General features: G+C 40.5%; 1 protein-coding gene across 3 annotated transcripts in view; it reads right to left on the bottom strand.

The window, feature by feature from the left end:
• Nucleotides 1-943: 943 nt before the first annotated feature.
• clmpb (CXADR like membrane protein b) overlaps nucleotides 944-14,051 on the bottom strand; it is a 91,562-nt gene continuing 78,454 nt past the window's right edge. For all 3 annotated transcript variants that reach the window (XM_080888146.1, XM_080888147.1, XM_080888148.1), the window contains exons 5-7: nucleotides 7,113-7,235; nucleotides 6,468-6,609; nucleotides 944-4,240 (exon numbers count right to left, since the gene is read on the bottom strand). In XM_080888146.1, coding sequence (XP_080744272.1) covers nucleotides 3,904-4,240; nucleotides 6,468-6,609; nucleotides 7,113-7,235 — 602 coding nt within the window. In that variant the 3' untranslated portion in view covers nucleotides 944-3,903. The remainder of the gene's footprint in view (nucleotides 4,241-6,467; nucleotides 6,610-7,112; nucleotides 7,236-14,051) is intronic.

Below are 14,051 nucleotides of genomic sequence, written 5' to 3'. Positions count from 1 at the left end.
ATAGTTATGAATTATGGACGTGCTTTATCTCAGGACGCCACCCCCACGAGCAAAAACAAGACTACCGCCTGCGAAGCCAAGTTCAATAGGCATACAAGTCAGTGAAAACTAAAATAAACACTGCCAGTCTGCAGTCATATCAATTTGGATAGAAGTTGCTTTGCCTGGCTGGATCCTTCTCATTCAGTGAATGGCTAACATGGGAATGTGTGGGTGTGGCCCGAGGGCTTGTACCGAATTTACATGCATACACCCACACACTCACGCACATTCACATGCATGCATGCACGCATGCACCCTCGCACACTCAGACGCACACATACACAGTAGCTTCCCTGCTCAAATATGAATTGCTGTCTGTAGTTAAATATAAAAGGCATTGTTTTGTTTCGTGTTTTTCTAAATTTACCTCACACTTAGTCATGTGTGAAATCCCGTGTGTGAAATCAAACCAAGTGTGCTTTTCAGACAGATGCTGGTTTTCTGAACATTTTAGGTTAAAAAACTTCATTGCACAAGAAACATTTCACTATAATGTGGAATTCAGATTTAGAAGTTACAGGTATATAAGTATTGATGGAGGAAAGAGCAACTTACTTTAAACCAGTAAAGGGATCTTCAGTTACCGTTTGTCCTGAGAGGCAATGGGGTCATAAAACTAACAAAAAAAAAAAAATTTTTTATATGTCCAAACCAAGATAATTAATTTATTTGCCAAACATTCATCATCAATTAACTATACAGACTGTGCATGGTTTGATTATACTATAAATTTTGCTCATTTAGTGGTCTTCCACTTTCATAGCTGAGCTCAGCAATTTAAAAACATAACTCCACCATTCGCGCTGTCTTCTCTGCATCTTTCCCCTTTTCCTCTGGTAGAGTCGGACTCATCCAGAGGAAACATTCCTGTTTACCCTCAACTTTCTCAAGATGTTTGCAGAATAGTGAATTTTTCTTTTGGCGAGCTAGAGTTCAGAGTAGTATAAATTCTGCTCTGATGAAGATTTTCATCATAACTAGCAAATTATCGCTGTGGAGACCTGGTCAAGGATACACAATGATAGCTAGATAGTTAAAATGCTATCTCAGAGTATATGCTAGGTAAGATGGGATTGCCACGGTTACTGGTTGAGCACCTTCATCATGTAATGCTCTCTGTTGTCCCCACCTGTTTGTTCATTTAGAACAGGTATGTGCAACATAACTCTCCAGAAGGCCATGCTGACTTAAATAAAGTAAGCATAGGTCAACATACTGGATGGCCACTAATTGGTTAACATAATTAATATTTCTAACATAAATGAAAACTCCACCTGATTGCTTTAAAACTATTACATATCTTTACATATTACGTTAAATATCAGTAAATATCTATTTCATACATTCACCTTGAAATTCCTATCTGAAGGCAGCTTCTTATAGATTTTTAGTTAGGGTTAGTTTGTTTTCCTTTGTTGACCATGTTAAGATAGTGCTGGCAGTGGTTTTAGTTCCAGTTTAGCATGATTTTAAACCCAACTAATCCTAAATTAATAATTCTTTTTTTTGTCAGTTGTTGGAATGAATTTGGGAACTTTTTTACATATCAAATGTGTTGATATTGGGTAAAAGGGCAATTTTATCCCAATGGTAGGATAAAATGAGGAAGGTCAAAGGGTCACTAAAACAGAAAGAAAACAATTACTGTCACACTAATTAATAAAATCTATACCTCTTATGGGAATCTGTCCAGTATGTATGATGGGATCTTGTCTTAGACAAAACAAATTGATTTTAATTGTTTATACCTTGTGTTGCACCGAATTTGTTTTGATGTAAATCTGGTGACACAGGGGCTTCACATGTTCACACAGCATGTGTATAAAAACACACGGTCTAAATTCACTTTGGGTTTCCCTTTTGACTCTTTTGTAAGGGGGGGGGGGGGATCTCCCCTTACATACCCTTGTGTTTTAAATTAAATGACATCATGTGCGTATATCTATCTGTATGTACAATATAAAACAAGACTGATTACAGAATGTACAGTACATAGTCCCGTGGCATGGGATTGCTTTGCTCACCAGGGATAATTCACTCTGCTTGGCGGTCCCTAGGCTGCCTCGCTTATTACTAGGGGCAAGTTTGTTTAGGTGTATCTCTCAGTATTTGCTGCTGTTGACCTTCAAAGCTGGATGTGAGACTTAACCACTGGTGTGCTGAAGATAAGGACAAAGAAAAAAAAAACATCAAAGGAAAGAGGGATTGCGAAGGCACACTAGATAGGCTACTTGCCCTTTTTTCAGCTACTTTCAATCAAATTGCACTGGGTATGTCTGAGGACATGACAAAAGCGGGACTGGCTGATAAGCACAGTTTAACCAATGACCAAGCAGGACCTGGTGACTGAGCAAGACAGCAATCAAGTGCCACACCACTTTAATGGATCCAATGAGAGTACTGACAATGATACCACACACACGCTGTACAATAGAAATCTCTAGAATCATACTCCTTGCTCCCTTCATTCAAATTGAACCTCGTGGTCAATTCTTTGTGCCTTGGCTTGAGCATTGATTCGGTATGTTTACAGGAGGCTGAAAACAATGGGATCCACCATCTTTGTACAGCACACATTCATGGTGAAAAATTTTGGTTTCAGTTCAGAAATGTAGTAGGTAAACAAAAGAGTTAAAAAAGCCATAATAACAATAATAATTGTAATAATAATAACCCATCCTAGGGATTGGTGGCACTTCTTAATATGAATGAATGGACACATGGCTGTCTGTCACTCTTTACAACCTGTTCATAGAGAAGATACACAGAAAAGAAAAACAAGTCCAGCTGGTTCTAATAGAATGCTTATCCCTATATTTAAAGTATCACTACAAGCCTAATAAATACTATTTAATTATTCAGGGAGGATATTTGGTACCAGAAAAAGATGTCCATAGATGCACACAGGATCCGCGAGGGGGAAGAGGGGAGGCTAACGACTGGGGGTAAGACTGATTTGACTTAACATCAGTGCTACATCCTTGTACCTGAAGTATCCCCTGCTGATTGGTAAAGCAGATGAGCTGTTTGTGAGGCAACTGAATCAGTCTCACAACTGTCATGGTTTCTCATGGGTTCCTCATGAGAGCACGAAAAGACCAAGAGCACCGAGGCAGATGATGCACATGCCACGCGCCGTGCCTGTCTACACGGATGGGCACGATTGGCCCAGCCCATGGGAAGCAAAGGGGGGCTTTTGTGGTTTCGGAGCAGGTGCTGGAAGCAGCAAGTCAGGGCTGCAGGGTGACATGAATCTGAGAATCACCACCAACCCCGTCCTCCGAGAGGGAGAGAGAAAAAAAAGTTGCTGTCATACGTTTTTCTGCTTTCGTCCTTATTTTTCTCCATCCTGCTTGCACTCATATCTTACAACTGATGCTCAAAAGCAATGAGACTCCATTGGTTCAGACTTTAGATTTACGCTATTATCCAGACTATTTCCCTTTTTTCCCCCTACTGTATGCCTAACCCTTGGATTTCATGAATAAATAAAAGCTTTACTAGGGGCTTCTTCCACCTCACTGCTCATGGTGCTTCCCTGTGCCTTCCGAAGTCAAGTGAAGGAACTCAAGAAAATAAGTTCTGCCTTTAGCCATGAGACAAACTTAGGTCACTGCTTTTTCTTTTGTTTTGTTGTTTTATGTAATTCAATAGGGGGCAAGCATGTCTTATTTTTCCCTTTTTAAATATGCATTCATTAAAAGTACTTTTCGACTTATAGTATTGATTCTTTTAATTACATCCTTTTAACTAGTCGCATTTCTTTGTTTATGGAAGAGTCTTAGTCTTTGGGACGGGGCTGGTGGGCTTGGAAAGGGATGGGAGTCTCGCATGGCTGTAAGAAGGGGCTGGCTTTCAGTCCTACACAGTCTGAAAGGCCTTGGTCTGGGCGGGCACCATGAGGGTTGGGGGTGTAGGCGCGGACATGTTCCTGGAGTTGAATTTGGGAGTGGCAGGGGGCTCAGTGGTTTTAGGGGGCACCACTGTAGTGTAGGATGGAGGGGACTGGGGGAAGCCAGGAGGGTGTCCATTTTCCTTGAGAGCTGCTACAGCAGGTGGGCGAGGGCGGTGACCACGCTGGGCAGTGTTGTGCACCATGGACTGGGTGGAGGAGGCACCGGAGCGTGAACTGCCGGAGCGGGATGAGGACAAGGAGTTGGGCTTTACTAGCTTGGCCTTGGGAGCCTCGGCATCCTCCCTGTGGTTAAAAACACACAGAAAAACACAATCGTGACAAAAGTCCATATCATTTTTAATTTAGCTGAATTAACTGTACCTGTACTTGAAATTAGAACCGTACAAACATACAATAAACTGCAAAAGAGTACACGGAAGTGCCATTTCAATATATTATTCTAAGGTCTAGGACACATGGGAGTAGTATTATGTAGGGGGGCTCATGTAATTCATGAGATTCCTGCAGCGTCTAACTTTTGTGAAACACATTTGCATGAAATAATGAAATCTGCTGAAATCACTTGTTCCCCAGATACAATTGTTACAAGGGGGGGATAAAAAGTTTTTGCTGTGAACACAGTGAAAACTTTATAATTCTACTTTTGCCTCAGCTTTTAATAACAGGGTTAAAATATTCCAAGAAATATTCCAATAAACTGCTGGGTAAAAGTAACCTGAAAGAGTTTGTCCCTGACCCTACCATTAAACAGCAACTCTGAAGACATTTTTGCTGTCATTGGTGTTTGGATGGTACTTGAATTAGTGAGGATCTGTTCAGAAAGTTAGAAATAGAAACTTCTCAGCTGTGCACTACTGGCAACACTGCAACGTCTCACCAGGCACACCACAGAGGGTCCCATAGCCCTTGCATAAAGTGAACAGTTTTTAAACAGTGTTGGGTGGTTCAAAAGCCGTACCCATGAGATCTGCATCGCTCTGGTGGTCTGGTACAGCAACAACAGTGGAAAAGCTCAGACGTAGAATGTTATGAAAACAGAAAGCACTTCATTACACCTACTTTATTTACTCCTAAGCTATGCTGCATTATTCATTGTTACATCGGTAAATATGCACCTACACCAAGTCCACTCTGTCACAAAAACGTTGCTCTTACAAGGTCCACAGAGTCCACCTGTGCATTCAGGTCTTAAAGGGATAAATAAAAACTATTGTGAGACCTCAGCTCCATGAGCACACAGGCACACACTGAAATACAAGGGTGGTTTGAAAAGAAAGCTCCTAAAAGATAATCGATGAAAACTACCTTGTAGTTGTTTCCCCTTTTAGACACACAGAAACACAAAAAAAGCACAGGCAGCACGACGGGATGACATCGAGCACATGCAGGCATAAAGGGGCTGTGGCTGTTTCAATTAGAATGTGACTTGCTTAGCTGTAGTTTAAAACCGTTCCAGTGGAATCAGTGCTCACACACAGCAGGTTAACATGCACCAATCAACATCAGTTCATCCAACCAACCACGTGTTACACAGCGCTGCAGCTAAACTGTCTTACACTTATCTTATTTCAGAAGCATGTTGTCATATAACAATTTTTACTTGAGGGCGATTTTTTAAATATTTCATTATTTTATGTTTTCATTTTTGTCTGCAAAAAAAAACCTGTCACATGGACACTTAAACATGCATAAATTATTAATAGAATATTTATGTTTTTCATAAAAATTGTAACAGGTAGTCTTTACTGGGCTACTGGTGAGATTTTAGTGAAACTTGCACACAGTGGTCACTTAACAGCTCTTCACCCAAACTGTGCTCAAGGTCACGTACACGTTTTTCATTCTCAGTGGATTTTAAACAAGAAAACTTCTCACCTTCTTTCTGTACTTCACACTTTTCAGTAACTTGTGAACTGTGAAGGACTATGAGCCAGGTGAACTACTACATCACTGATGTAGTGAACAAAAGTGCTCTGCCGGTGTCATAACCGTTGCAGTGTGCATAATTGCGGCAACCAAGGAAATTTACACAAGCTTGCAGCAAATCAGAGAAGTTTGCATCTTTCTCACTTTGGACAGCAGCGCTAAAAGCAAATACTTTTAGCCTTGCGAAAGTTTCTGAAAATGATACAGACAGAAAATGATACAAAAGGAATGCCCCTTACATTCTAGTACAAATTGAAGGGGTTAGAATATATTGCATACAGAGTATGCAGAATACAAGTATCTGCAAAATCAATGTGCTGGTCGTCAGCTGATTTGTGCAACGCAGCAACTAGATTAAGGGTAAAATGCAGAAATACTCAAAAAAGTCATCACCATTGATTACAAGTGATTACAGCCAGGAAACAAATGTTTGAGTTCAACAAAAAATTTAAACTGCAGCTAAGCAGAACGCAACAGCCCCACAGAGCCCCACAAGTAACAAAGACTGACACGCTAACACACATAAAACCTGCAAAATGGTGAAAAAATGAAACAATCACTGGACAAATGATGATTAATAAACCTGATCTCATTTGGGGTCTCCTCTTCCTCGTACTTCTTCTTCTCTTTCTTCCGGAAGACGAGCCAGATGATTAATATCACAATGAGGACACCGAGGGATATACCCACCACTGCGCCCGCAACCATCCCCACATCCCTCACGTCTGTGAACAAGAAAGGAGGTAGTTGATGAAAGATTGAGTCACTTACGGTCTCTGGTCTCATATTATTCATAGTTTTCCCATGAACTCTTAAATTCACAAATACTTATCCTTCATGCCCATTTGCTGGAAAAACACTCCCTATCTTTTTGCTACAGCACCTGAGTTCTAGTTAAGAATTGAAAACTGTTTATGCTGAACCACTTGATTTGCCTTGTGTCTACACATGACCATAATCGTGCTGGGCCTTTGATGCAATGTACTAGTTTTAGAGTGAAACGTGACATGGGGCAGGGGTGGTGACCATAGCCAGCAATTTTGGTTTAGTCCAGTTGAAGCACTGAAGGAGAATAAAGAGGGTGAAAGGAGCTAGATGGAAAGGCAGGGAGGGGAATAAATGTATTTCTAGCTGCTGTTTGAAACAATAACCATCAATCAGAGTGGCAGTTTGGTGCGAGGTGAATGCTGTTAGGTCAACTCCATCGCCCTTTTCTCCCCAAACTCACGTTTTATTGTGACCTCGATGGTGCAGTTTTCCTCTCCCACGTCATTGCTTGCAGTGCACCTGTAGACACCTGTGCTGTCCATGGTGAGATTCCTCAGGGTCACAATCTCTGGGTTCTTCAGATCTGGGGAGAACAAGAAAAACAATGCAATATCAATTATAAAGGAGAGACAACTGAAATGTCTATAATGACGGAAGGAAGAACTTAGAGGTAGAGAGACAGACAGACATTGGAGTGTTTATCTTAGAGAGAAGCCCATCATGGGAGCGTGTTTGACAGACCGATGTAGCCCCAAAGTCCCATGGGATATTTAGTCATCCCCACCAATGACAGCCATCCCAGACCAATAAATAATGGCTGTGTATTACTGTCCAGTGAAATCTAATTAGGTTGAACAGGTGTTGTTTGGTGGATGTAATTAATTTTGAAGGTTTTTAGTTGGACACGTGCAATTATGGATGCAAGTTAATGTCTCTGTGTTTAGTCTGTATAGTTTATCTCCCCACTAAAACACATTAACCAATCAAATAAAATAAAACCCCCAAAACATTTAAAGTTTTAAAACTAATTTTCCTGTTCACTTGATGCCAGTTCAGATCGTTCTCTGCATGTCACTCACTCGCTGATACGCACGCACACACACACACACACACACACACACACACACACACACACACACACACACACACACACACACACACACACACACACACTCTGAAAATATTCTTTTTTTTTTAAATTTAATTTAAATTTTTTAAATTTGAGATTCTTGAGTTTAGACATATAAACATATAATACAGAATCCAGCTCTTCCAGTGATTTAAGGAATATGAGTTTTCAATATTTCTTCAGATGTTTTCTAGCTCAAAATTTTCTTTTGCCATTAGACATGTTTTGCTTATGGCTGTTCAGCTAGTTTCCAAGTTCTTCTGTGTGAATTTCAGTTCTGCACTTTGGCTGTCAGGTGAATGATTCGGTGTATTTCAGCCCATTAAACATGTTTTTCATCAAAGATCTAATTAGTTCCCGGATCTAAAAAACAAAACTATGCAGACTCGCTGCCTCAAAAAACAAAATTGTGTACAGCTTACTTAAGATGACTAAGCAACTTATTCATTTTGAGTATACTGTACAACCTCATTAGTTCCCAGAACACAAAATCTATGCAAACTAGTGCCTAAAAAAATGGAATAAAGCTTACTTAATATATTGAACAAGTATCGTACAGACCGCCTGGACTTACTTGGTAATTTTGGCTGTAAAAGGGCCAGAAATCATACTGTAAGTCAGTGGTTCTCAAACGTTTTTTCCGAAGCCCCCCTTTGTTTTACAAGAAAATTTCGCCCCCCCACCCGGCACAAAGTACATCAACACACACCCATATTTTGTTTTCAAACTCCACTGCAGTTTATTTCACACCTCAAACACTTAGTAAACAATTAAACACAGGAAAGTAAACTGAAATAAATTACAGGTAGCAATAAAATAAACTACTAAGGCTACAACCACACGTACACGGGTATTTTTGAAAATGGAAACTTTCCGTTTTCGTTTAAGAAAAAAAAAAAAAGAAAAAAAAAAGCTCCATCCACATGTAAACGCTAAAAACGAAATGTTGGCCAATCAGAAGTCCAGAAGCCTGGGAGGGAAAGACTAAACAGGGTTTTGTACACTGACAAAACCTGAAGTACTTCCTAAAAGTTTGTGTTTTGCTGGAAAGTCAGATAATTTTGTGTTACTTTTCAAGTGCCTTCAAAATTTCAAATGTTAATAACTAAAGACAGCATTTTGGTTGGTGTAGACTCACAACTAGGAAAGAACAAAATGCATACAGCATATACAAATTTAATTTAAAAAAATGTATTCAAATGTCCGATGTCCGAACTTCACTGTGATGCCTCTGTCTTTCTAAATGGAGCGACAGTAACTGCGTATGTATATGTAAATGTGTGTATATGTATATGTTTACGTGTGGACAAAAGGCCCAAACCATAGAAAAAGCTGCGTTTTCACAGGGAACATCAGGCACTGGGACACTTTCTGAAAGAGATTCTTCAGCTGGTGGAATGTTGGTCATTGAGACTGTCAGAAGGACGTTCTTCATTTGAAAGAACATCAGATAATTATAGATTTTCAAAGGGAACTCCTTCACTGGGAAGAACATCAGATATTTGCAGCTTTTCAAATGGAGGTCCTTCACGGGGAAGAACTTCAGACTTTGTAAGAATTTCTGTAGGAGGTTCTTTGACTTGTGTAAATTTAGGCACTGGCAGATTTTCAAATGGAGGTCCTTCACGGGGAACACTATTGGACATTGTCAGTCTTTCAAATGGAAGTTCTTCATTTAGAAGAACCATCAGGAAAACTTGAAGGGGGCTTGAAGATTTTGGATATGTGGATCTTTGCTACATCAGCAACCATCCTGAACAACACTGGTGCAAAGTTACATAGAATTTCTTGAGGATATTTCTGTCTGATCTTCGTCAGGATACTTTGGACCGTATCGTGTCAGATGGAGTGGGTGAAGATTAGGGATGGGTATTGATAAGATTTTAACGATTCCGATTCCATTTTCGATTCTGTTTAACGATTCGATTCCTTATCGATTCTCTTATCGATTCTTTTTTTTTTAAAAAGGAGAACACTAAAGTCGATTAGCTTAGAACTGTGTTTTATATCTTCTCTTTGAACAAGATAGAAATTTAGGAGTAACATGGCCTTACAAACCCAACAGTGAGATCTTAAGAGATCCAGCCTACGGCTCTTCAATGGGGTGTCACAGGGTCCCCAGGAAAAAAAATGTATATGTAAAATAATAAAATAAATATTCTTCTGTAGCAATAACAAAGTTTAACATAAATTATTCTGTAGCAATTACACAAGAATATCCAGTAATGTCCTGCCTACAATTAAACACATTCACTTACCAAAGTGAAATCGGGGGCATCTGCTGTGGCAAATGGGTGCAAACCTTTGACCACAAACTTAGTCACTGCTCGGTGACATTCGTCTATCCTGGCCTGAAAGGAGACGCTAACGGTAGACTGCAGCGAGAACTGCCAGCATCTGAGCCAGCCAGACTCTGTCTCATCATGGTCACTAAATGCAACGCACAGTAATAGCAGGTTTTGTAATAAGGTAAATCGCGCTAACATAATATGCAATGCTAATTGATTAGTTACCTGCAGTATTAACGGGAGAGGACGTGGAAACGCTACCGCTGCTGCTGGGTTGAGCGTCGCTAGTCCGGAGCGGATCAAAAACACGACATTCGTTGAAAGCAATCGCGTGTTTTTTGAGCAAATGCTTTTGCATGTTCGTAGTGTTTCCTCCCTCTGATGAAATCTCTACTTTGCAAGTATTGCACGTTGCCCTGTTGTCATCCTTTATCATAAAGTGTAACCAAACTTTTGAGCGTTTGTGCCGCTCAGGCGCCGTGTTTCCTACTGGGTAAAAGACGCTACTCAACGTGATGACGTCATTCGGGGCGACTGGAATCGATAAGGGAATCGTTTTTAAAAGTGGCAAACGATTCCAAGGAATTGAAACAGTGGGAACCGGTTCTCAACAAGAACCGGTTTTCGATACCCATCCCTAGTGAAGATGGCATGGCCTTCCATCACTGTGAGATTTTTGGGGACACGATCCAAAGTGGCCTTGGTGACACTCGTGGAGAGTATGCTTAAACTCTGGGAGGCCATGTTCAAGACGGGACGAGGAGGAAGCTCCCAAACAACCTGCAGGATGTGGGGAACGACCTCTATCACCACCTCCTGGGCGGTGGGAAGTTTGGTGCTTTGTGGTTCCTGCTGCTTCTCTTTCAGGATTTGAATGTAATCCTCCAATGCGCTGAGGAGTTTAGGTGTTCGGTAGAATAAAAATTTTTCCTGCTAAAGTCTGAGAAACTCCATCATCATTGCAATCTAAAAGTAAAAGGAGACATTTAATCACCACAACTCTCAGTTCCTCAGAAATTTCCTGATATTTTCTGTCAGTTTTGGTTTGCATGGATCTGGGTCTTACCTGAGCCCTGTAGCCGGGAAGATGGCAGTAGATCTTTACAGCTGTGTCATAAATGGGTGTGTTGAACAACACCTGTCAAAGAAATCGCAAATTACTCACTGTTATTTAAAACGATTCTCAATTTGTCAACTTTTCTACATCAAATTCTGAAAATTGTTGAAATGCAGTATAAACAAAAGCTGTCACATACCCTGATGGGTTTGTAGATTCCTCGACTTGCTTCCATTTAGATGTTATAGTCGTATCGCAGTCTGGAACAAAAACTGTCAAATACTCTCCAATGATGGCGTAAGGTAAGATCTTCACCTGAAAATGCTCTGAACATGACGGTTTTGCTTGCACAGATGAGCTGTTCTTATCCAGTCTTTAAGTCTGACATGATTAGCTGTGTCTGGGCCCAAACGTCGCTGCAGGTCCCTAAGTCAAACGATCACTGCGGCATCACTGAGAGTTGAAAAACTGTCCAAACTCTTTCATCTGTAATAAAATAATCAGTGTGGCTGCTCTACCATGTGTAACATCCATGCAGCATCCACGAAAACAGAATTTATTAAATTTAACAGAGTTAGAAGTTAGCACGGAATTAGCTCGCTAGCTTCCATCTAAATATAATATATGTTGTTCTGACTGAGGGATTTCTGAAACCAATTAAGACGTTGAGCTTTGCTATCACTTCAGACATAAATGAAGACAGTAAAGTAAACAGCATTGACTTTTTTTAGAGTTACTGAAGTTTGGCTAGCTGGTATATAATGATGTGCTATGTGGTGGCTAGCAACCAGTGTTGGGACTAACGCGTTATTAAGTAACGCGTTACAGTAACTACGTTATTATTGTGGTAACGAGCACGGTAACTAGTTATTATGCCAAAACCAGGAACGCGTTACTCGTTAGATAGGCTCGTTATTCGTTACTTCGTGTGGTGGCTATCGCGGAGCTTCCACAGATTCAATAACATTAGCAAGTGGTGGAAGCCAGCAGGTGGATGAAGGAAAAGGGAGGCAAGAGGAGAGACCCGAAGCGGCCGCTGGTCCAAGAGTGTCAGGTGAACTGAACTTCAGGTAAGAAGTTATGACCTGCAGTCCATCTGGGTCAGATATAAACCAAGTTTAGGTGGAGTTTATTTTCGTTATACTGACTTTTTCGTACTGCGTGCTAGCTAGCATGACGGAGTTTCTATACAGCTGGGTGGGTGCTATGTTACTGATGTTGAACTTTATATTGTTCGTAAGGTTAATTATTAGAGTTGCCAACCATCCCGTAAAAAACGGAATCGTCTCGTATTCAGAGAAAATATTACGAGTTTCGTGTTGGGGTGAAAAGAAACAGTTTGTCCCGGACTTCAGCTACAATGAAAAAGACACAAAGCTGGAGTTATTCTGTGTCTTTGCTGCAACGTTTCCTCTTCTTCTCTCATCCTCTCACCCTCCCTCTCCTGTTTCTACTTCAATCATGAAACTGATCAATGATCAGCTGATCGGCTTTTCTCTCTTGTTTATTTATCGCCCACTTTGCGCCAGAAAGAGGAAACCAGCGGATGTCGCGCTAAACAACAGCAGCACTTTTAAGCTTGATCAGCTGTTGTTAGAGTTTATTTAATATTAATTTCTAGTATCAGCTGATGTTGGCTGGAGCCACAGCTGTAAACCTGCTGGTCATGATATCGGTTTGGTTATCTGGCGAGAGGGAAACATGAAGATGAAACCAGGAGATGTCCTTACTGAATCATCAGAGCTGTGATGGAGAAACAGGTTTACCTTTTAGGTGACATGAATGAGTTGAAGAGAAGCTATGAACTGTTTCTGAAAGATAAATAACACCAGGTTCCTTTTTTTACTTAGCTGACAGCTGATAACTGTGCAGGGGCGGGTCTAGCAAAGTGTTGCCAGGGGGCCATGTAGGGCATTAAAAGGGAGAGGGGGGCACAAAGAAATACTTTCTTATTCTCATTTAAAATGTCTCACTTTTAAAAAAATAATTATCTGAGTCTTACAACAAACAATATATATACATACATATATACCATCAAGACAGTGTACATCACTGTCACAACAGTGTTTATTTTCATTCAAAGGCTTTATGGTTTTTCCTATAATGGTGGGCCGGTCTCTAGTCAAAATGCCCGGGACGATTTTTTTGTCCCAGTCCAGCTCTGTATGCAGCTCATCTGCAGTCTGGTGTTACCTACATCTTCCTATTCAGAAGGCAGAATTTCCGAGTTCTGAGTACAATCGAAAGCACCACGACTGCAGTTTTTGTGTTGGATGTAAAAAGCAGGCTAGGATAGAATCAGGCGTGGGATTTCTCTCGTGGAAATGTGCACACTATTTTTTCCTTTCTATTGGTAGGTGGCACAGTGCACTTGTGGCAAGTAAGCAAGCTAGAAGACTGGCAATCTTGCTGGGTATCCAGTTACGGAAGCAACACATTAACAAGAGAATTCTGAGTAAAACCAAAGTTACTTTCCCTAGTAAACTAGTTACTCTGAAAGTAATGAGTAACTTGAAGTAACTGAGTTACTTTTGATAGAAGTAACTAGTAATGTAACTAAGTTACTAATTTAAAGTAACTTACCCAACACTGCTAGCGACACAGAAGGATAAATGCAAACTTTTTTCCACTCGATAAAAGTTAACGTGAGGGTTCCCGATGGTTAGGGACAAATGCAGTTGCATTGCAGGATGCTGTAAACGGACCAAACTTCAGTCGGGAGAACAACTGAGATAATCCATCCACAATACAAGGTTAGTTGTTAATATACTGCTGCACTGCCTGGGCTGTAGTTACATCGTAAGGTTTAAAAACTGAGCTTTAAAATGAATAGCGGTAATAAAAACCGAGAGAGACCGACAGTGATCACTGATTGTTTTTAGAGGCTTGTTGAGATTAAATAGAACAAGATAAAAGCATTAAAAC

The sequence above is a fragment of the Rhamphochromis sp. 'chilingali' genome, assembly GCF_963969265.1.
Source record: "Rhamphochromis sp. 'chilingali' genome assembly, chromosome: 8".
In the NCBI taxonomy this organism is placed as follows: Eukaryota; Metazoa; Chordata; class Actinopteri; order Cichliformes; family Cichlidae; genus Rhamphochromis; species Rhamphochromis sp. 'chilingali'.
This window is presented reverse-complemented; position numbering and strand designations above follow the sequence as displayed.